This window comes from Lepidochelys olivacea (assembly GCF_965140295.1).
Source record: "Lepidochelys olivacea isolate rLepOli2 genome assembly, chromosome: 3".
Classification (NCBI taxonomy): Eukaryota; Metazoa; Chordata; order Testudines; family Cheloniidae; genus Lepidochelys; species Lepidochelys olivacea.
This window is the reverse complement of record NC_140413.1, coordinates 132,444,881-132,470,281: the sequence shown is the minus strand read 5'-3', so window position 1 is coordinate 132,470,281 and position 25,401 is coordinate 132,444,881. Positions and strand designations below refer to the sequence as shown.

The window sequence follows — 25,401 nt, the reverse complement described above, 5'->3', positions numbered from 1 at the left end:
GTCAACAGGGAGCTGTTCTCTTACATAGCTTCACTGGCAGTTAAGGAAAGCTAGAATATGGATGGGTTTCTTTTCCCCATTGCAACTGCGTAGTTTCTGTACAAATGTGAACCAAAAAGAAAATTCACTTCTCTGAGAAAGAGGATTTTTAAAAGGCAGATGATTTTAGCACGCAAGACAGCCTTCATGAAACATCTGCTATGATGTCACCTTGTTCTGGCTCAATACCAAGCATATCAATGGCTCCACAGAGTAATGGGATAAGAAATGGGAAAACTGCCATTGCTTGTTTAGCAGCTTGTTTTGTTGATAAATGATGTCACTTTTCAAACAACTACAGTCTAATTGTTGGGGGGGCGGGGGGAATATTTCCTTGAGCAAGAGGTTTGCAAGCCATTAGCTATTTCCCGTCTGTCATGGTGCTTTAATATAGCACACACACTTTGATCCTACTAATGATTACTCATGGATTTGATTTGCTGGACAGGAGAGCCCCTAGGAGGCTTAAAAATCATGCCTGACGTCATTTACAAAAATTAAATATCTTCTGTAGCCATGCTGAAAATTTATTCCAATCTCAAAATTGTTAAACCCAATATATATTAGGCAGAATGTGGAACTGTTCTTAAGAGACTGTGCAAAGAGAAGAATTGCTCCTTTTGTATTCAAATGTTTCCAAATGCTTTAAAAGCAATGAGAGATGGTACTAGTGCAGTGGCTGTTCTGTGAAATATGGTAGCCATTATGTGCTCATCAATGGCAAATGCAGCAGCTTGGGCTTTAGAATCTGTTTTACTGAAAGAGGGAAACACTGCCTATATGATCATTTTAATTCCTATCGGATAGCTGCCCAGAACAGACAGAAGAGACTTCCGTTTAACATCTCATGGTGCCTCTAGCAGTTCTCTCTTCATGGTTTTGCTTCAGACAAGTACATCTTACTGCAAGTTTTCTGAGAGATGTAAGTTCCATCCTACTGAAATGATGGAGTACCATACTCTCACCAGCTTCAGCTGAAGCTCTAGGTGTTCAGCACACCTGCATAATCAGGCTGTAGATACAACAGGCACAGCCACTTGGTACTGTTGTCTATTCATCCCAGAAATAAACTTGTCTTGCCATCAGAGTGGCAACTTCTTTAAGTGCTCTACATTTGACTATGCACATGGAAGGCCCATGTGCAGTCATAGCTGCATTATTATTTTTTAATTAGCAGGATAAAATTAATGGGGGGAGAAACAATGATGAGATCATGTATTGGTGAATGCCAATCATGAGGTACAAGTATGGGGAATGAGTCAGACCTCTGAACTCTGAAGTCCTGAACTCTGAAGTCCTGAACTGTAAGAATGGAATGCACTCAACTATTACTAGTCAAGTATTCTCAAATAGGACTGATAGGTAAAAGAACTATCATTCATTCACAATAACTTTTTAATGATTTTATTGTTCAAAAAAAGCACTTAAAAAGGTATTAAACAATTGGAAAAACACTCCTTTTTCAACTCACCAAATATTGCTTTACATGGAAACAATGGGAAAACCTGTGATAAACACTGTAAGTAACTGTTGTTCTGGTCATACATCAGATGACCCAAGTTAACTAGGACACACCATGTTAACAGGAAAAATATTGGCAGTACTACATCATATGGAAGTAGAAATAAAAAACATGCAGTATTTTCATTTGTGCTTGAGGCGCCTATTTCCTGGAGTACCTTTTTTTTTTTGAAGAGCATATTATTTTATCTGCTGTTTCCCCTCAGCATAACATACATTTTCCAGGGGCTTCCACAACTCTAGACACAAGTGAGAATTCAGATTATCTGCCAATGAGCTCAAGAATGCCAAACAGATGCAGGGAATGTGCCTGTCTGCCTTATTTTTATTGCAATTTCTACTTCATAATAGTATTAAGACACACAAGGCAACACATTTCAAAGGGATAAGTCACATCTCAGTTAAACACACGAGACCAAACTCTTTCTTCGCTAACACCAGTTCAACTCCACTGGAGTCCCTTGGGGTTCCACAAATATAGTGGAGGGCAGAATTCTACCCACTGTCTTTAACCCTGTATCCTCTGAGGTGACAAGCATGCAACCAGCATCAAGCAACAAGTCTGTCCTACTGCTGAATTATCCATGATAAACTTGTTTGGCTAGGTTTCTGCACTTGTGCAAGAACAGGTCTATTCAGCAAACTAAGATTCTGCATCAGTTAAAGCTTTTATTCTTTAAATTTAAAACAATGCATTCAATCTTTTAAAGGATTTTCCAACTGATGCCAAAACAGTAAGGCAACAAGGCAGACCTAAAATAAAGCCGTGAGCCCTGAAATGGCCAGTATATAGCAATATTTACCAGGTTTTATGAGTTTTATCAGTGAGCAGAAAACTTTTAATTTCAGTTTCATGTTCAAAAATATTAGTCAGCCAAACTACAGGTTCACAGTACCTTTGGCTCTGCTTCAATTTCAGTTCCATTGAGATAAACATTCGAGTTAAGCAAATACGAATTAAACAATGGAGACCCAGCATCAGAGAAGTATGCTGAAATGGGCCTATAAAAACAATCTGATCCCAATAATCTATTGGATCAAAGACCAGGGTAGGTTTAGATGCTGGGAGGTTGGGTTTGTTCTGCTCTGATTAAAACATGAGGCTACTGCTTCTCCAGGCTTTGCCTGCCCCCGCCCCATTCTGACATGGGGGTACACAGAAACAGGCTACACTAAGGTGTGGAGCCCAAGAGATATCTGTGGGTAATGCACAATCACAAAAGTCAATTATTCACAACCTGCTCTGAGCATCAGGTGATCACTGAAGCTGATGCAGTGGCCCAGACAGTTTGAAGTGAATCCATTTCACGGAAAGACACCAACACTGAGTGCAGCATTGACATTTAGCCATTATGACAGCACATAGAGGGGAGGAAAACAGGAGATTTCCCACAGAGGAGAGATTCAAATATTTGTTCACTTACACATTATGTTAAGGGTTTGTTTGTTTTTTGGTTACAAGTTACCTTTGCAAATAATCTTGCTCTGCTAAGTAAAACTAAAAACATCACTACATAAAAGTCATGATGAGGGTCTATTGAAAACAAACCCAAATATTAACAAGCTTCCAACTGTACATCCCAGGGCCATGATTGTCTCACTGTTTTAGGAAAGACCCTCTTCTCGGTCAATCATTTCTGCTTTGGTGGAGAACACATCAGCCAGCATGTGCTTTGGGATTTCAGAACCCCGCACTTTTAATGTATAGCAAGCGTTCTCTACTTTGGCCAGAGACTGCTTCAAGGTATATAGTTTCTTAGACACTTCATAGGGTCCAGTGTTGCCAATATAGGAAAAACCATCATAAATCTGACGTAAAAACTGGCTCAGTTCAAAAGGGGTGTCTATATCACCATTTCCAACACTGTTAATACACATCCGCATCAACTCTCCTGTTAGATCAGCCACACCCAGCAGGTAATCGACAGGTGTTACCTTCAGGCTCCAAGTGCACAGCTGCTTATCGTATGGATTGGAGGAGGGCTGAGGACAAAACACAAGACAGAATATCAAAAAATGAAGAAATGGTGGTTTGCACCAGTTTAAACACACATTGTCTTAACTGGCATAACTGTAGACCAACAACAATTGAAAAACATTCAGTAAAATTAAACTATATAGCATTTCTGTATAGTAGCAGGTTAGGCTTCAACAGCACTTTATAAATTCATTAACCCTTATATACACCTGTAAGGCACAAAAGTATCTTCTACACTTCACAGATGAGAAAACCGTGGTAAATGCATAAACAAACATTTATAAACACTGAAGACAGAGATCCAGGCCCTACATCTACCATCTATATCTGTACACACAGTTACCAAATTTGTCTCTGCATATATGTTTACTTGCATTTACATTTTTGTGCACAGACCTCAGGCCGCCAGGTTTAAAAATCTGGCCCTAACTGACCTGCCCAATGCTAGTGCAGAAGTCAATGTAAGAGCCAGGGTTAGGAAAAATAAATCCTACCATTTTGTAATACAATCCAATATTTCAAAATGTAGTTACCATGAAAACCAGGACTCAAGAATAAATGGATGTGTTGCTCTGGAATTTTCTCCAGATCTATTATTCTAGAATCTTATTAAAAGTAACCAATACCTCATGGAGTACTTGAAATAATGTTTTATCAAGAAGCGATTCTGCTCCTAAATCATATAATTTCTGTATATCTCTTCCCACATTCTATATCTCCAAGACATCCAGGGTATATGAAAAACTGATTTTTTGTTCTTAAGAGTTCATCTGCTGCTGCTACTTTTTCTCCACATGAAGTCATAAACCCTGTATTTCTGACATCACAATTTGTTGTGAACGCGAGTAGGTCACAGAGGGTTCTGCCTTCAGCAAGAGCAGATGAACTCAAATAAAGATCTCATTTCCTTGCAAATATCCTTAGTAGTAAGGAATATAAGAAGAGAACTATGAAAAGCATGATTTACAACATAATTTCTTCTAAATAAAATGATTTTTCATGAGTTATCTGCAGCAGCAGAACTGGTGCTGTGCTCTTCCATGTAGAATTCCCAGTCTCCCTTATCAACACTTCAAACAGGACAAAACACTTGCTGCAGTTAGTGGTAGTATTTGAAGCCTGACCATTCTGAAATGTATTAAAATGTTAAGACATCATGGTTTCAAATTGCTCAGGGACGGCAGCCCTTGAACATCTGTCTTCAAGATGTTTGCTCTTCTCTAGAGACATTTGCTTAATATTATACCTAGAGTTGAATTCCAGCTGCCTGGAAATGTTATGCAGCTGCTTGCTTGAGTGTTCAACTCAAAAGGCTAGCAATCTAAAGACACCACATATTACATTTACAGCATTTCTTTCAGGAGAAAGAATATTTATCGATGAAGATACTTGCACCTTACTCAACACACAGACTTCTGAATACAATTAGGACTTAGTAATGTTGTGTTAAAGTGGCAAACATTTTTCCAGGAAATTTCTCAAACATTTTTGGCATTTTGGGCTGCTGAAGCATCACTGTCGCCATGAAATTTCAGCAACAATTTTGGGCAGAGGTATGTACAAAATGCAAAATACACTTTCATCTGGAAACTAAAGTAACATAATGGCTGAGACTTTTTTCCTTTGCGGCTTTTGAAAGATGAGCTGAAAAGAGCGGGAAACACAGAGAGACATTCTGAAACTCTCTCTCTCACACAAACAGACATTGGAGATGGAAGGCAAGGGCAACAGGATCCATAATGGTAGGCACTACAGTCACAGAGGGAGCCACGGGCTCAGGTGGTGACAGAGGTTTCTCTTCCTGCAGCTAGGGGAAGAGTGTAGCATGCCTACAGTGCCAGTGGGAAGGGATTTATTTATTTCTCAATTCTGAACAACCTGACTGCAACACTGAATCTCTTTGTGTCCAGTTGACGTTACAAGAGTACTTTGGATCTGCTAACAGTGGTTCCAGTTTCTCTACAATTGCTCAACTAGCAGTGGCATAAGGGACACCTCTAAATGGCACTGACCATTTTCACTAGTATATTCGTAACACAATACATACCTATTACTTTGCTCTGGAGCTCTTCCTGGGGAGTTACACAACAATACACTCCTTAATTTTCAGGATCCCATAAAACCTTTTCTTGTCCTAAATATACGCAGCGACCTGTTATACTGTTTAATTTCTATGACCACTCTTAGGGCTTGTCTTCACTATGGGGGTAAGTCAACCTAAGTTACACTACTCCAGCTACATGAATAAATGCACTGCGTCAACGGGAGATGCTCTCCTGTCGACTTACCTTAATCTTCTCTGGGAACTGGAGTACCGGGGTCAACCCGAAAGCGCTCTGAAGCCAATTTAGTGGGTCTTTATTAGATTATCTTTATTAGTCTTTATTTATTATCTTTATTTGTGCTGGAAATGGCCCAACTTGATGATCACTTTAGATAAGCTATTACCAGCAGGAGAGTGAGTTTGTGTGTGTCTGGGGGTGAGAAAACCTGGATTTGTGCTGGAAATGGCCCACCTTGATTATCATACACATTGTGAAGAGAGTGGTCACTTTGGATAAGCTATTACCAGCAGGAGAGTGAGTTTGTGTGTGTGGTTTTTGGAGGGGGGTGAGGGAGTGAGAGAACCTGGATTTGTGCAGGAAATGGCCCACCTTGATTATCATACACATTGTGAAGAGAGTGGTCACTTTGGATGGGCTATTACCAGCAGGAGAGTGAGTTTGGCGGGGGGGGGGGGGTGTGTGAGAAAACCTGGATTTGTGCTGGAAATGGCCCAACTTGATGATCACTTTAGATAAGCTATTACCAGCAGGACAGTGGGGCGGGAGGAGGTATTGTTTCATGCTCTCTGTGTGTATATAATGTCTTCTGCAGTTTCCACGGTATGCATCCGATGAAGTGAGCTGTAGCTCACGAAAGCTCATGCTCAAATAAATTGGTTAGTCTCTAAGGTGCCAAAAGAAAAAAAATAATACTATAAGCCTTGTTTCACAGCTGGCTGTAGACATCAGAGTTTAGCTTTTATAGTCTAGTAATGATCATTTCCTTTGACCAACAAACTTTCATCTCAGAACAAACCTGTTCAGTCACTTTCTGGAGGCAATGCTAATATCGCATCATAGCATGCTTAAGACTTTATTCTTTTTTCAAAAATTTTGGGGAGGAATTGCAGCTGTTTCTTTGGTTTCCAAATAACTGATGCTGATGACCACCGGTATGACCATCCAATGTGGACAGCTACATACATCTTCATACAGAGTCATTTGAGATTTTTCTCTTTCAAGACTGCAAATGTCTCATTAGAATAGCAATTAAAGTGACATTAAGCATTCCCCACATTGATCCACTTTACATCCGAATATAAATTTTAAAAACAGAATGTTCATCCAAAGGCTGCGTAAGAAAGATGGCCAGGATGTACTTTGGCCATACACAAAATGTTCTATTTAAGGATGGGTAGGGGAGCGAGGAAGGGCAAGAAATGGAAGATGCTGTATTAGGCATAGGAAAGGAAGGAAAGCAAGTCTGTTCCCTGGGGGAAGTTCAAGATTAATTTTAAGAGAGTTATCCATGACCTTGCTAGGACAGAGAACGTGCATTTTAATACTAACTGATTATAGTGAAAAAACTGCAAGTTGATAAAACTGTGACACAGGACAACACCCTTCCTCTTATCACTCTCTGCAGTTGGCTCCTGTAATTAGCTCATTGTTGAGCAATGGGACTCAATCAGTTGAAGTTACGGTACCCCTTACATTCATTCGCTTCTTCTATTTAGGTTCTTATGCTACCCCTATCAGTATGATATCTGAGTGCCTATTGGATATAATCATATAGGCAATATGCATTACAAAATTTAGAAAAGTTCCTCCAGAATTATCGAATGGTATGCTAATATACTGCCCCTTTTTCCCAGTGAAAATGGCTCAGCCTGGTCCATGAATAAAAGGCACATGCCACAGATCTAGGTTTTTTCTACTATCCATGAAAAGCATGTTTCGGCCAAATGTTAAACCAGTAACTGGACTTACTTGATCACATGCCAGTATTCTGTAACTTTAAAACCTCGTTAGTCCATTATGTTGTCAGCACTAACCATCTCTAACCAGCTGTAGGCTGAAGGCCTCTGCAGTTTGACTGATTTTTATTACGGCACCAATACATTTCCCTAGCATGTCGTATTACCAAGGAAATCACAACTATGTATTTATGAAGAGCTTGCTTCCTATAAATAAAAAATTGGAATGATCATCAGAAGCTGTTAAAATATATGATAAATATATTAGAAACACTAAGTATGAGAAGGTTTCTTTGCAAATAAAAGTGGATAAATCTAGCTCATCACATGTGAACAAAACAATTCTTACCGTGTTTGTTTCTTCTTCTTTGTCTTCCATTGTAAATATTAGCTGTTTGTTGATCTCCTTAACACTAATTAATGATCGTGTTTTGATGAAATATTGGAAAGACACTGCCTCTACATATTCCTGAAGCCCTGTAGGAACAGCAGAAGTCAAACTAATGAAACTTCTCAACAGATATCCATGCTTACAATTACAGAAATATTTTAGAAAAGACTATTTTCAAGGTCACCTGCAAAAGGAAAGTGAAAATGGTGCAAAAGACAGAAATAGGAACTGAATACATAATTTTATTTACCTAATATGCTTCCCCCATCTACAAACCAAGACATTAAACCAACATCATGACTGATATGCATTTTCAGCATATTTTATTCAGAAGGGTACATTATGCATAGAACTTCTTTCCCATCCATATGCTTTTGTAATCGTAATATAAAGCATGATCCTGCTCCCACTGACCTCTCGGGTCTGTTCTCACTATACAGCAGCTCCTTACAGTGGGGTATTAAGAAATTTGTTTTAACAGACTATTTCTCTGATAGAAAAAGAAATGAATACCACAGTTGAAAGGTTCAGGAGAAAATTAAAGTTTCTGTTAACAGAAGCATTTGCAGGAATGCTAAGCCTGACACTGCACTCTTTATTCAGGCAGTCCCCACTATTGAGTATTTTTGATGAGTGAACACACACAATGGCTAAAAGACCAATTTTCCAGATAATTTTTCTCTCTCCTTGAGTCTGTCTGGCTGTACTTTCCTTCAATACAGCCTGTGGTGAAACTGACTAAGTGAGACACAAAGCCATGGTGCATATAGTGTGCGGACCAAGAGCCACATGATAATTTGATTTTTGCTCTTCAAATAACAAGAAAATATGAATTTGCATTATTCCATTTAGTTATTACTGGAAAGTATTGATTTCAGCCCAAGATTCCCACATCTTCTCTTTTGTGGGAAATCACAGAATCATAAAAATGTAGGGCTTTAAGAGACCCCAAAGTATCATTGAGTCCATCCCCCATGCTGAGGCAGGACCAAGTATACCTAGACCATTCATGACATATCTATCCTGTTCTTAAAAATCACAGGGGGGGGGCATAGAGTGCGGCACAGCCGGAGGGCTGTGTCATGAAGGGGATGCCACAATCCTGTGAGTGACATGGGTCCCTGGATCAGAAGTGACAGTGGTGAGATGCCACCAGAAGAGGGCACACCGACTAGCAGATGCGATCCCCAGGACAGCCAGCAGGGGCGCCACAGTGGTGAGTCAAACCACATCACATGTGGTGGCGAATGTAGGCATTCAGTCGCTCCTGAGGGAAGGGGACTGAGTGAGAGACTCAGAGACTGTTTGACAGCTGCCCCTGTTAGAAGGGGAGTTTGAAAGACTATTTAAGGGATACTTGGGGGGTAAAGGAACTATGGAGCTGCCATGTACGGAGGCCTTTTTGGCAGAAGGCAGGTGCACCTTCCCAGGCTGGACCTCAAAGTTGCCGCTTCCAATGAAGGGGGTTGAAGAGTAACCAAGAGGGATTCAGGCCCTGGTGAGGCAGATCCTGGAGAACCAGCAGCAACAATGGGATACTTGCAGGAATGCCTGAGGCAACTAGCAGAAGAGCAGCGTTATCTGCTCAAGACCCTCCAGGAGGTGATCAGGGGCCAGAGAGCCTGGAGCAAGAAGACAGGTTCCAGGGTCAGGCCAGGAGGCCAAGAAGGGCAGCGTTATGTCTGTGGGTAGAGGGGACACTTGAATAGCGTGTGCCCCTATCGGGAAGAGGAGAAGTCTATCCCCAAAAGAAAGAGAGCAGGGAAACCCTAAGGTCCCCGACCTGTGAAGAGAAAAGGAAGGGGGGATGCTTGTTTCACCTGTGGAGAATCAAGGCATGTGAAGAGGCAGTGCCCTCACAGACAGAACAGGAGCCCAGGGAAGGGCAGCATCCCGATTGGGGATGAGAAAGGGGACCCAAGCCAGCAGAAGGGAAAAGGAGATAGAAAGGAACAGAAGGAGATGACAGATACCCAGAGGGAGTGCACCAAGATGGTGGAGAAGGCCAAAGAGGCCAGGCAGGAGAGAAAGGAGAAACGGAAGAGAAGGATAAGTCCCTTAGACATCCAGCTGAAGGATGTGGGGACTTATACAGAGACCAATCGAAGGGAGCTGGGAACTCAGACCCTGGGAGAAGGGGTACTGGGAGAGCCAGCAGAGCAAGAGCCAGGGCTATGGGAGAGGCTGAAAGCCACCGAGCTGGCCTTGTACAAGACAGTGCAGAGGTGCACATAGAGAAATTTAGGGACACCAGGGAGGAGAATGACAAGTTGCTCCTCCTAATAGAGAACCTCAGATAGGAGATGGACACCCTGGGAGCACAGCTGCAGGGGAAGCAGGGGAGGTAACCTCCCCCCACCAGGGAAGTCGGTCTTAAGGGGGAGGGTATGTGATGGGGCGGCTGCCCACATTGGGCTCCAAAGGGTTAATAGAGCCCTTGGGAAGCTGCGCAGGAGGCAGCCAACCAGAGAAGGGCTGAGAGGAGCAGCCATCACAGCCCAGCAGGCCCATATAAGAAGAGCTGCAGGACAAAGCACCTTCAGTCACTCCCTAGAGCTTGAAGAGGGAGGAGGACTGGCTGCCTTATAGGCTGAAGGCAGCAAGAACCCTGGACAGAGCAGTGCTGCAGGCAGAGACCGAGGGAGCAAAAGGCAGCTCCTGGTGGGCTGCAGGGATCTGCAGGCTGAGGCCCTGAGGCAAAGGCACAGAAGGTGCTGGGGCCATGGGGAAGTAGGTCAGGGAGATCTGCTGAGGAGCTGGAGGGGATGCAGCAGGGTGGCCATCTACAGGGTCCCTGGGCCAGCACCCAGAGTAGTGGGTGGGCCTGGATCCGTTCCCCTCCACCGCTTGCCACTGAGGCATTGGCCAGACATTGAGCTGCAGCTGCCACTGAGGGAAGTGGCTGGACAGATGACTGCAGGTCCCCCGGAAGGGGGAGCACAGAGTGTGGCACAGCTGGAGGGCTATTCCATGAAGAGGATGCTGTGGTCCTGGGAGTGACGATGGTGAGACACCACCGGAAGAGGGAGCACTGGCTAGCAGAGTTGAACCCCAGGACAGCAAGGAGCAGGTGTCGCAGTGTTGAGTTGCACCACATCACACGTTGTTCAACCAGTTTTGCATCCACCTTGTAGTAATTTTATCTAGACCACATTTTTCTAGTTTATGAGAATGTCATGCATGACTCTGTCAAAAGCCTTACTAAAATCAAGATGTATCACAGCAATTAATTGATTCGTTCCTTACATCCTGTAGCTAGGGTGAAATTCACACCTATGAAGAGGATCTTTTAATATTAATAATTTATATTGTGGTACCACCAGGTGGGGGCTTTGTTTTCCAGCAACGTATGGGATATAAGTCATAGACCCTGCCTCAAAGAGCTTACAACTTAAAAAAGCAAGACATAACAGGTAAATTAAACAAACAAGTAAGAGGGGCAAGCAGGAAGAGAAAAGATGGGCTAACAAATACTATGCTGTCAAGGTTCCTTCCCCACTCTGAACTTTAGGCTACAGATGTGGGGACCTGCATGAAAGACCCCCTAAGCTTATTCTTACCAGCTTAGGTTAAAAACTTCCCCAAGGTACAAACTTTGCCTCATCCTTGAACCCTATGCTGCCACCACCAAGCGTGTTAAACAAAGAACAGGGAAAGAACCCACTTGGAGACGTCTTCCCCCAAAATATCCCCCCAAGCCCTACACCCCCTTTCCTGGGGAAGGCTTGATAATAATCATCACCAATTTGTACAGGTGAACACAGACCCAAACCCTTGGAACTTGAGAACAATGAAAAATCTATCAGGTTCTTAAAAGAAGAATTTTAATTAAAGAAAAGGTAAAAGAATTACCTCTGTAAAATCAGGATGGTAAATACCTTACAGAGTAATCAGATTTAAAACATAGAGAATCCCTCTAGGCAAAACCTTAAGTTACAAAAAGACACAAAAACAGGAATATACATTCCATCCAGCACAGCTTATTTTACCAACCATTAAACAAAAGGAAATTTAAAGCATTTTTAGCTAGATTACTTACTAACTTCACAGGAGTTGTAAGGCTGCATTCCTGATCTGTTCCTGGCAAAAGCATCACACAGACAGACCAACCCTTTGTTCCCCCCACTCCAGATTTGAAAGTATCTTGTCCTCCCATTGGTCATTTTGGGTCAGGTGCCAGCTAGGTTCCCTTAGCTTCTTAACCCTTTACAGGTGAAAGGGTTTTGCCTCTGGCCAGGAGGGATTTTATAGCACTGTGTACAGAAAGGTGGTTACCCTTCCCTTTATATTTATGACATATGCTGTTTTAGCATAGACTAGCTGTGTATACGATTTGCAGTGAACTGTACTAAACACAACTCACTACCTGCTTAGCACTTACCAGATTGCAGTTTTCTGTATGCATTACCGAAGATTTAAGCTGAGATTTAAGGAGGGACTTGAAGGAAGATCACTTGGTAGCTTGACAGATTTGGACTGGGAGTTTCGTCCTCCTTTGTAAGGGGCTGAATTAGGGAAAGTATATGATAAGTGCCCATAAGCAGGCAATTGAGGCTGGCAGAGTGTAAGGCAGCTGTTCTCCCTGGAGGTACGCGGAGATCTTCTGGGAGTATGTCAACTCATCTAGATATTTGTTTAGTATTCTAACAGGCTAAATAAAAAGCACTACCAAAGTCAGAACAAACTAAAATTTCATACAAGGATTTGTTTATACTGCTCTATATATTATACATTGAAATGTAAATACAATATTTATATTCCAATTGATTTATTTTATAATTGTAAAAATGAGAAAGCAAACAATTTTTCAGTCAGTGTACTAACATTTTTGTATTTTTATGTCTGATTTTGTAAGCAAGTAGTTTTTAAGTGAGGTGAAACTTGGGGATGTAAGACAAATCTGACTCCTGGAAGGGGTACAGTAGTCTGGAAAGGTTGAGAGCCACTGCAGTAACGTAATAGAGCAGATAGGTATGGTGGGGCTAAAATGTGAAGAACTTTGACAATGCAGACAAGAAGTTTGTACTTGACATGTTCGAAGATAAACAGCCAAAGGAGAGAGTTAAAAAAGCAGGTTGACAATCACAGCAACATGCCAGGAAAATTATTTTAGCAGCTGTATTTTGAATACACTTCCGGGAGGCCAGAGAGGAGAGACTGCTGTATTCAAGACACAAGATGATATGGCCTTAGACAAGAGTTTTGGCAGTGTGGGCAGTGAGGAAAGATTGAATCTTGGGGTGAAATCTTGGCCCTACTGAAGTTGATGGGGGTTTTGCCATTGACTTCAGCAGGACCAGGATTTCACTCCTGGAGATGATGTGTAGGAAGATGCAGCAAATTTAGATGCAGCCTGGATCAAAGGAAAGTCAAAAAATAAAGCCAAGAATATGTATATGAGCAACAGGGAAAATGGTGGTGCTGTTCAATGTGATCGAGAGGGGAACAGAGAGAGGGTTTGGGGCGGGGGGGAATCAGCCTATAGAAGGCCTGTCATACTACAGCATTAATAAACTGCTTAATGGTGACCTACAAGGATATTTAAGAACAACTGTGTCCTTTTTATGCTATTTTGATGATGCTGGCAGGGTAAGGGAAATAGGTTCATTGTTCAGAAGCCACCCTAAAATGCTCTTCACTGGTGAAGAGCCATTAGAGGCTGCCTCTGATTATGCCCCCTGTGATTGGGGAGAAAAGCTAGAACAATCTAAGGCTACACCTAAAAATCTACAATGTAAATAAAGCATTTTGAACATGAGTATAAAAGGCTGGTAAAAGGAATGTGCTCAATCAGAATCCCCCAAAAGGTTTATTAACCTATAAGTTGTAGAAACTGTTGGATTTCACCACTTATCCTTTCCCAGGCTCATCTTGTACTCTGTTATGATGCAGTGATATGTGACCAACAATTCATTACGACATTTTCTCTCATTCTGTATATAAGCAGTGAGCTACCAGATATAGCAGCATTACACATGGGAACCTCTGTCAGAGCACATTTCTGCTGTCTTTGGCCTGGACAATCAACGGGGAATGAAGGATCAGGGGCCTAATCAACTACTTCTGCCAAAAGAGATCAAGTGAGCGCCCAAATTCCTTATTCATCATTCCCTTGATCACACCAACCCATTCCCTAAATTCACCCATCCACAGCTTCCTCTTTCCTTCTTCAATTTCTACCTCCTGCACACACATCCTGTTTCTCTTTCCTTTACTTTGTCCTACATTCTGATCATCCCCACATACCTCTCAACTCCCACTTCTCACACTGCCTGTTTCACTTTCACTAACTTTCGCTCAGAAGCATTAAACAAAAACATCTGGTTTGCCATTTGCTTTCATTCAACCCTTCCACGATTTTGGTTAAGGTCTCCTTCTTTCAGAATTATAATATTTATGCTTACATAATGTTTTGTATATTGTCTTCCAAATATGTCTAGTTTATTTGGTAGCTCAAATTACTCACCCATTTGGAGCTGTTTCCACTTCCAATAGCATTTCTGGGCTCCCTGGTAATGACTACTTCGCTATTTTTTCCATAAAAATAATCATACTTGACCATAGTATTAGGCAGCAGTTCTCAAACTGTGGGTCAGGACCGCATTGTAATGGGGTTGCCAGGGCTGGCGTTAGACTTGATGGGATCTGAGGCCGAAGCCACAGCCTGGGGGCTTTAGCCCTGGCCGGTGAGGCTTGGGCTTTGGCTCCGGCTCCGGCTCCGCTGCCTGGAGCGGCAGGGCTTGGGCTTTAGTCCCCGCTCCTGGGGTCATGTAGTAATTTTTGTTGTCAGATGGGGGTCGCAGTGCAATGAAGTTTGAGAACCCCTGGTATAAGTCTTTCTAAAAGCCCCCTCTCTGCCAAAAGTAGTTCAAAGATGACATTTAAATGACCCACGACCTTGAAATAAGGTGTTTTTATGTGCAGGTAAAAGGATGTTTAAATATGTTATGTTTTAGCTTAATGGAAGGACATCCGCTACTCTCAGCAAATAATCCCCAAGGTGAAAAATTCCATCCCATTTCACTATTCCATCCAACAATACCTTTCCCCTTCTGCTCTTGTTTTGGATATATTCCAAAATAGGATTATTTATGGATTGTGCTGCCGGTAACAGTTGTTTATAAGGCTGCTTTTATGTAATTTATTTTATTTTCCTGTACCCACACGGAGAAGTCCAATTAAAGATCTCTAATTATTTCTAGTAGCACTTTCTACAAATACAGATACAGTGTATCAGAACTGAGAAGAGGTTTTGGCATGTTTTGTTACATTTACTGTATGTCAACAATAGTTCATTTAATCTTCCATCACCACCAGTTATCCTACTAGAGAAATGCAATGAACGGCAGTAATGAGCTATGCTAACGTTCTCATGCATTTTGAAAACTGAAAGATTGAGTAACTTTTTTTCTAGCAAACAGATCTTCTGCACACAGTCCCAATACATTCAGTAGAAATATTCAGCAGAAAGATTTTCAAGCAAGTTCTTACAGGGACCCGATTCAGAGATCAAAACTGACAACAGATTTTAGCAGTACACTCCTTGTCACTCCCCACTGAAATCTAAACAAATAGCCAAAATTTCAGTTTGCGTTAATGTTGGTGATGATTTTCTTTCAAAGTTCATTTCATTTTAAAGCTGGAGCAACTAGGGGGCACACCCCCTAAAACAGACAGTCATCTCAACATTACTAGTATAGCTGGAAACTGCAAATACATAAGATGTTGCCAGACAGTTACACACAAGAAGCAGGAATTTGTGAGGAGCAGAAAGGAAGATGGGGCCAGGAGGCTGAGGAGAGAGACGGGAGATTAAGGGAAGGAGCTGTGAGGGAGACAGACCAGTACTATGGGAAGGGGATGGACAGTGATAGAACTGCAGCTGTCCAATCTGTGGGATTAGAGTAGGTAAATGGAAGCTCCCGTGCCTGCCTGAGGTGTGGTGGGGAATCACATTTCTGCATATGCATACTGAAATTTCAGCTTGAAATGATTGCACCCAAATTGGGGCTAAGGGGCTACCTCCTTAAGGTTAAAAAAATGCAGAAGACCAAGAAACACAGCCAATTAAACTTTAGTGTAAATTTTGAATGTAGACTCTTTTCTACATTTCTACATAATCTCATGCTTTCAGCCAGTAATTTATAACTCTTAAACTCTCAGGGTTGGCAATAATGAGTCTATTTTCTCTCTTCCTGCATATTATTTGTCTGTTCCTACTCCCCCGTCAGTCTTGTTTTCATTCTTTCTCCCCACACTTCCTTCCTCTCTCCTCCCCACCCTCAATCTCTTAATACTTCCACTGCTGGGAGATGGCTAAATGAGACAGTGCTGACTCCCTCCTACATTGCGCAGCAGGACACAGGGCACTGGGTACAGCAATCGGAAATGCAGTACTGGGATTTGCTGCCACCACACAGTGGCCACAGAAAGAACAGCCGGGGAAATCCTGTTCACCCCTTGCACTTCAACAGGAATGAGATATCAGCTGTGCTGCAGGATGGGAGGGGGAAGGCAGGGCATCACTCAAGGGTAAATGAGTGAGTGTTGTGAAATTTGCCTGTAAGAATTTGAACCTGCAGATGGTACAGGTATTGGTCTAGAAAAATTAATCTGATGTTTAGGCCACTAAGCTACCCTCTCATCCCTATTATTTAAAACCTGTAACTGGACTCCTGTGGAACATCCTTTCATAAAATTGGACTACAGCAACGCTCACCACCAGAGTGGGGTGCCTTTCCTGATCCTCAAAATTAAACACTTATAAAGCAATGGCAAATTAATGGGTTGATGTGGGTTGGAGGATCTCTCTTGTAAGCTTGTCCCCAGGATGACAAAATTAGAGAACTACTGGAATATCCAACTGGACCAGATAATTAACTGAATGTTTCTACAAACACAAACGGCAGTAAAACAATCAAATGGGTTAATGTTTAAATTAGGGCTGTCAAGTGATTAAAAAAATTAATCACATGATTAAATTAATCTGGATTCATAACAATGTTAAACAATAATAGAATACCATTTATTTAATTTTTTTGATGTTTTATACATTTTCAAATATACTGATTTCAATTACAAGACTGAATACAAAGTGTACAGTGATCACTTTATTATTTTTGATTACAAGTATCTGGCCTATAAAAACACAATTGTATTTTTCAATTCACCTAATACAAGTACTGTAGTGCAAACACTTTATCATGAAAGTTGAACTTACAAAGGTAGAATTATGTACAAAAAAACCCCTGCATTCAAAAATAAAACAAAGTAAAATTTTAGAGCCTGCAAGTACACTCAGTACTACTTCTTGTTCAGCCAATCGCCCAGACAAATGGGTAAGTTTGTTTACAGTTGCAGGAGATAATGCTGCCCGATTCTTCTTTACAATGTCACTTGATGCATTCTCATGGCATTGTTGTAGCCGGCATCGCAAGATATTTACGTGCCAGATGTGCTGAAGATTCATATGTCCCTTCATGCTTCAACCACCATTGCAGGGGACATGCGTCCATTCTGATGACTGGTACTGCTTGATAACAATCCAAAGCAGTGCAGACTGACGCATGTTCATTTTCATCATCTGAGTCAGATGCCACCAGCAGAAGGTTGATCTTTTTTGGTGGTTCGGGTTTTGTAGTTTCTGCATCGGAGTGTTGCTCTTTTAAGACTTCTGAAAGCAGTCCCTCCCAAATTCTGGAAGGCACTTCAGATTCTTAAACCTTGGGTCAAGTGCTGTAGCTATCATCAGAAATCTCACATTGGTACCTTCTTTGTGTTTTGTCAAATATGCTGTGAAAGTGTTCTTAAAATGAGTAACGTGCTGGGTCATCATCTGAGACTGCTATAACATTAAATATATGGCAGAATGTGGGTAAAACAGAGCAGGAGACATATAATTCTCCCACAAGGAGTTCAGTCACAAATTTAATTAACACTGTTTTTTTTTAACAAGCGTCATCAGCATGGAAGCATGTCCTCTGGAATGGTGGCCGAAGCATGAAGGGGCCTACGAATGCCTAGCATATCTGGCACGTAAATACCTTGCAATGCTGGCTACAAAAGTGCCATGCAAATGCCTTTTCTCACTTTCCGGTAACATTGTAAATAATAAGAGGGTGGCATTATCTCCAGTAAATGTAAACAAACTTGTTTGTCTTAGCAATTGGCTGAACAAGAAGTAGGACTGAGTGGATTTTTAGGCTCTGAAGTTTTACATTGTTTTGTTTGAGGGCAGTTATGTAACAAAAAAAATCTACATTTGTAAGTGACACTTTCACAGCAGAGATTGCACTACAATACTTGTATGAAGAACTGAAATACTATCTTTTGGTTATCATTTTTATAGTGCAAATATTTGTAAACAAAAATTTACACTTTGATTTCAATTACAACACAGAATAAGACAGATATATTAAATGTAGAAAACATCCAAAATATTTAATAAATTTCAATTGGTATTCTATTGTTTAACAGTGTGATTAAAACTGATTAATCATGATTAATTACTGAGTTAATCACATGAGTTAACTGCAATTAATCAGCCGCCCTAATATAAATGTGATCATTAGATTTCAGAGTTGACACCCTATTAAGATTAATATCTTTCACCATTCTCAGTCTTTATTTCAATTCAAGTTTTCTGCAGACTCAGGAAAATAGCTTTTATTAGATTCACATTAACAAAGTTCTGTTTCGGTGATAAGTACTAGAAACTGAAGTTGATTATACGAAAGCTTAAAGTTCTTTAAAACTATCCACCAGCTGCTTATTTGCTGTGGTAGTGTCCTAAGGTTTACATATTTGGGGATGGAGTGAAGTCAAAGGTTAATTTTATAACAGCATGCAGAAAGAAAGCTGAATCTAGAGCCAGCTTTCCTCAGACATCAGTGATTTGGATATCCTGTTGTGAGAAAAGCTTTTTAAAAAAGAGCTATAGTAATACTAAACACTGGCCCGTGCACAACGGAGACCGCTAACAAGGCCAAACAGAGCATTAAACCAAAATCTTCATAGAGGTCTTTAAGTTTAAAAAGTGTTTTATTTGCTATTGTTTTGATTCACTGTAGCAACTTTTCAAAGACTGAGTCAATATGCCATGTTGAGTTATACAGCTTTTTGGAGTCTTGAAACAACTTTTAGGAGAGAATACAACTTGTGCCATGTCTACACAGGCAAGCTGCTCCATCCAGTTTTACTCAAATCAGCTTTTGAACTGATTTAGTTAAACCAGCGCAAACCCGCATGAACAATCTTAATGCAGTTTAAGAAATGTGTATCTCCATTTAAACAGATTCTTAAGTGACAAACTAAACTGAAATAAGCATATCCACAGAACCTTTTGCACTGGTTTAAGTACACAGGTTTAATATCATATAATTAGTTAAACCACTACAAATGTCTCATATAGACAAGACCCACATATGTTGTGTGTAATTATGGTATGCGCCTGAAGGGTCCTCTGCTAGTTAACATAATGCTTTCTCACCATCAAGAATTACAATTCCTCTACATTCCCTTCCTCCCACTTCTCCCCCCGCTACTTTTTTAAGGATGGATTCTGCTGTATATGCTGTGGTCGTTTATTTGAGGTACTAAAATGCTCATATCTGCATGTTTTAGTACTTTGTTGGCATTTTGTTTATACACTTGCTTATTTTATCCAAAAACCTTTATTTAAAAGTTACCAAAATAGAATGGCACCTTCAGTCAAGGCTCTAATTTGCCTCCCCAACTATATGAAGACACAATGATGCAGCAATGTTTGTTGTTAACTAAAGTACAAGGTATAAATTCAGCATGGAAAAAGGCAGGTGAAAATCTATTGAGTTTTTAACAGTCTCTATAGCATCCTTTCCACTATTGTATAACTCAGTCACAATTCTGCTCTGCTTTCAGGCTTTCATACACACGGCAAGGTTAAAGATAGCATTGGTCTTATAGCTAATTTAAAGACAAAATTTCAAAGATAAAAGCGGCAACTAACAAAATGTCACAAATGCCATCTCTTCTGTACAAAGCTCATACTTGGTGATGAATTTTATACACCTGTGGCCTCATACCTGTCTTTTGCTCCTACTTGAAGCATCTCTTATAGATGTTCCATGATCAATTCTATACTCTTGCATTGACTTTTGTCACAAAAATTTAGTCATTCTGTTGAATTCAACAAATCAAAGAGTCAAATATTCTAGATGAATTTTTAAAGGGGGCTGGAAAACTATGACCAATAACAATTGCGGTAAAAAAGTATTAGTTTCCTGAGCTGAGGGGTAATCAAATGCTAAGTTTACCCACTTGTGATATGTTAATAGGAGTAATCAAATCCCACTGGGCATTAGCTGATCAATACAGGAGTGAAGAAGGAATTTTTCCCTTTGTACAGCATTGCACAACTGGTCAAGTACATTGTAGCATGGCAGATGGGGGTGAAAGGAGATGTTCTTCCGCCAAAGTATCCACTAGAGGCCTGTGCTGAGGATGGGATATCAGATTTGATGTCACATTCACTGTTATATGACAAATTTTACACTACTTAAAAATCTGAGGCCAAAACTAAAAAGGTGCAGACTCCTTTATTCCTGTGGAGGGGTGCCCTGAGCCAGCCTCACCAATCCCTCTAGTGGTCATGATGGGCAGTAGCAACAAAGGCAGGTTTCAGAGACCTGTCATTATGCAAGGCACTGAATTTAGCCATATGGAGTGGAAATCTATCAACGTCATGAAAAAACTCGTACAGATATAGACAGACATCATCTTCCTTTCCAAATGCAAACAGATGGACATCATACCAAAAGGACTGAAGGTAAAAAACCCATTACAATCTAAATTTGTTAGCCTCTAAGGTGCCACAAGTACTCCTTTTCTTTTAGTAGCAACAAAGTGACTGGTTGGCTGCTGCACTGTGGTCAGGAACCACAGCAGAGAAGGGAAAGAACTCATATGAGCTCCCTGTCCCCCCATCTCACTAGACCTCTGAGACCAGGGGATCTGGAAGGGGGAACTCAGTCCTCCACATGTTCGAGGGGTGACCTGGTCTATTTTCCATGGACTCAAGAGGTCTGATCTTCAGTCTTGCTCAGCCTTCTCCCCTTGCTATCTACCTGTCTGTCACTCTGGGAAACTTCCTTCCACGCACAAGGAAGCTAGAGGAGGCACCTCCTCTCCCCACATCACCCTTCTGCATCCTCACTGATATAGGACAGTGGGAATGGAGTCTCAGGCTCCAACTCTGGGGGAGGTGCAGGGCTGCATATCTAGAGCAGCTTCACAGCTCTGTGCCCATGGAGCAAGTGAAGCAGGATTTGGTCCTTGATCAGGAAAGAAAAAAGCTGAAGTTTCAAGTCAGTGTAGTGGCTTTGTAACATCATGCGTGCATGAAAGATCTCAGCTTGACTCCTGTTGCTTTGCTTTCCATTCTTGGAAGGAGAGAGTGTTGTAGAAACAGGGCAAAAGGCCCTTGGAAGGGAGAGAGCACATTACCTTACATCACAACAGAAAATTAAGGACAAGCTCAATGTTATTTGTAAGGGAGCCTTGTTTGTGCCTGAGCGGCCTACCTGACTGGCAGAAGAGAGGAGGAATACCCACAGTTGTCACTGGTGGCCAGCTAATCACAGAAATATGGATTTTCAGTGATATGAAAGAGGCAGTCAGGATCATCCCTCTGCCCCAGACAGCCTGGGTCTCCGATCAGATGGATTCAACACAAAGAGGATCAAATCTGGTTATACTCTATTCTGTATCAGTTTTGTTCACTGGAGTGCAGTTCTTATGACACATTTGCCATCTGATGATAGAGTCCTCCAAGGTTTCTCTTGACCCTCTCATTTTCTTCCTGGGTTTGTTCCCAAACTGTGGTCTGTAAGCTACAGGTGATGTGTATAGCACTTGCCTGTGGACGCTAGAGAACTTACTGCTCACATCATGCTGGCTCCTCCAAATTCCAGCTACTAATAACTGTATTAAAAGACAGCTAACACACACTATATCCTTCCCTAATATCAATTTTCCATGTAAGCAACTGCTGCAGTGATGTTACAGCATTACAAATGGGAAGGGAGGGGTCCAGTCAATGGGTGGAGTGATGTACACTACACAAGGTATCTATTATAAGCTGACCCGTACTATGAAAAACTTTGAGAAACCCTGAATTTATTGCATATCCCAAGTCTCCTCTTAGCCTCATAGTTCTCATCTCACTAATTCTTCCAGAGTTCAGCTGATAACCAATTATTTCATTGATTATATCCTGTTGAACAGTGGTTGAATTAAGTTTAGATCACTGCATATTCACAATGGAAACAATTCTTTAAATTCTCACACAGATATTATGAATACTGCAGCAGTCAGTAAGAGAAGAGGTTTTAAGTTTGCTAACTATGCTTGCTGCTTGGAAGAGAATGGAAATGGTTTAGGAGGGTGGGGAGAGAATAGGAGAATAGAATAGTTCATCAAGACTGAATTAAGAAGGGAAAGAATCCCAAAGATCTGAAAGAGTAATGACACTGGCTAAGAAAAGTCACCATTTAGCTATTTTTAATCAACTGTGTTTAAAAACAAAGTCTATCAACAAAATTAGATTGGATAAACAGCAGCTTGTACACTGATAATTCTTGAATTTTTCAGTATCCTCGTCAAGAAACTTTGTTTCCATTTCTGGCATATTACCTGGCTCTTGTTCATGAAGAGGGAGGAGGTGAACTCGATTAATTTTTCTGCTCAAACGTGTTCCTGTGTTAAGTTCTCCCTAATATCTTTCAATAGGCCAATGACTTCCTTCATTGATCTCTTCCCCTTTATGTATTTAAAGGATACTGAATTATCTTCATGGGTGATCCTTCTACAATTATTTATTATGCCTTACTAAGTTTATTTTTAGACCATTTCAGCTTTCAAGCAGATGATTAAACACGTCATTCACTTATTTTGCTGCAATACTTTTATAACTTGCTTAAAATCAACTGTGGATAACTATTCTCACTTCTCTTATTTCAGAACTGTATATTCTTTTCTTGAATGTAAAGGTTGTTTTATTTTAGAAATATACATAAAAAGGAGTTGTGAAGGTTAGCTCCAGTACGAGATGTTTATCGTATAAGGAAGATAAAGAATAAAGCAGTGAGAACAAAAACACAACAATGGGAAAATGCTTGTATGTCATTATGCAGAAACTTATCAATCAGTACAGTTTCTAGTCAACAGAGCTCTGCAGACACTACAAAAATAACCATGTTTAAACATGGCTTAATCTTGCCTATTTGGACAGAGGGGAAAATGAACATTCATGCTAGCATCCCACGTTATGACGCAGGTAAATATCTAAGCTAAAACATGTTCCTTTAGCAGCACAATAACACTTCCCCACCCATCAACACATGGGCCTTGTCTACACTGGCGAATGCAACAATGCTGGGAGCCTTGGTGGAGACTGGCTTCCAGTGTTGTACACACCATATTAATTAGAACTGCAGTGTCCCTAAAGAGGACAAGGCCACAAGCAAGAATAAGCCATATTATAACACTGTTTGGCCATAACTAAATGTCACAATGTAGTTCTTTTTCTAGTATAGGAAGTGCCTACGGAGGAGACATTCTGTGCTCTTAGACTGTGTCAACACTGAGATTTTTCATAAGTAATTCCACTGCTGCACCCATCACTGCAGCTCATCCAAGCACAGCAACCATGGGAGCACCAGTCAACACAAGATGCTGACATTTTTATAACAATGTCATCTAATCCTGTTGAGAGGAAGTGTAGACATGGTGGTAAAAAACTGATGGTAACTCATGATCTCCTTTGCAAGAGTTTCTACCACTGCTACTACCAGTAAAGGAACACCAGCCATAATGCAATGGAAAAGCTCAGCTAGACAAGGCCCTACCTACACTCATTATTATTCATTTGTATTACAGTAGGGCAGAGAGGCTCCAAACAGGTCAGGGCCCCACTGTTCTAGGCATGCTGCAGAAGAGACTGTCCCTGTCCCGAAGATCTTACAATTCCCTTGATTTGCATGGATGTAACAGAGATCAGAATCAGGCCCCAACTGGTTAATGCTTAGACAAATATCTAGATTGGGTCCTTAGGGACTTCATTCCATCACCCACAAGTCCTAACTATGTGCAGTATGAATGTCTATCAAATGCATGGCTACCCTAATTTACCTCAATCCCTATAATAAATATTTGCTTTCAGTTGCCTAAGAAGGTAAAGCTTGTTAAGTGCTTCTCATCTTTTGAGCATAATGGAATTACTACATTTATGCAAACTAGTCTCAGAATATACTTTGAAATATTTCCACAAATATAATTTATGATTTATAAAGCATGTTGTTTGGGGTGCTTAAGTTTGGTGTGTGCATTTGGCATACATTAGTGACATTGTCACAGTATTCATTTATTAGAATAGACAAAACAGTCATCATGAAAAGCTACTCTCTCTGCTTCATTGTAAAGCTTATGCCTAGAATCTTTCCCAGTCCTTCTCCTGACTGACTTCCTGCTAAAATTTTAAAGAAACTTTACACATTTCCTCACAGGATATATTTGATATATATTCCAAATTGAGGCAAGGGGCAGGAATTCTATATTCCAAATGTTAACGTTTTCAAAATATCAGCAAAGTGGGACATTCACAACATAATAAATTAAGAGTTGTACATTAAAAAAGGGACTCATTATTTCAGTATCTCTGTTTGCTTGTTTAATCATCCTTTGGGACAATCTGTACTGTTAAGAAAAGTGTAGAAAACAGGCATCAGTTTTTGTTGTTCAATTATTAGTGCTATACTCAGCGTTTGACCTCATACAAGTATCCTTTAGGGAAACATCCTGCATGCTGTTAGCACTATTCTTAATGAGGGAAAGCATGGAACTCCTTTAGTGCTCTGCCAGAATTGTTTTAACTTCAAGTCAAAAGAACAACTGTTTGGAGTAATCCCAAAAAAAACATTTAACAATTAAAGTGGCAAATAATATTCCCAAACATCTAGCACTGTTCCATTTATAGACTAACAGTTATTATACCAAATAAAATAAATATCAGCCAGCTTTATTATGCAGCTACAGTCATGACTCCATAATTAAGGTGGTTAAGATGGTTTCCATTACAAATCCAGTTATGACCCCTCCTTATTCTTTCTGGGAGAGGTTGGGTGGGGAGCGAGAGGATGTTTCATGTTTGATTTCTAGCCAGAGGAGAATATTTTTAGGAAGTGTGAGGTTAATTGAACAAGCTGGTTTTGAGATATGAGACACTGGCTTTTTTTTAAATTCTTTTGTCATTTCATGCTTAATTCAAAAATGTTTTGGTCCAAAAAACTTTGCATGTGTTTTTTGTACTAGTCCTCAACAAGAACAAGTGCATAGGGCTTTTTTTTTTTTTAAATACTAACTTGCAGAAAATGTTAAAATTATTAAAAGGTCAAGGTTAAAACTCTAGCCGCTATG

The 25,401-nt window shown here is 40.6% G+C and overlaps 1 protein-coding gene across 1 annotated transcript in view; it reads right to left on the bottom strand.

Annotated features, from left to right (window-relative positions):
• Positions 1-1,427: 1,427 nt before the first annotated feature.
• TSNAX (translin associated factor X) overlaps positions 1,428-25,401 on the bottom strand; it is a 44,174-nt gene continuing 20,200 nt past the window's right edge. The window contains exons 5-6 of the mRNA XM_084624842.1: positions 7,909-8,036; positions 1,428-3,543 (exon numbers count right to left, since the gene is read on the bottom strand). Coding sequence (XP_084480968.1) covers positions 3,166-3,543; positions 7,909-8,036 — 506 coding nt within the window. The 3' untranslated portion in view covers positions 1,428-3,165. The remainder of the gene's footprint in view (positions 3,544-7,908; positions 8,037-25,401) is intronic.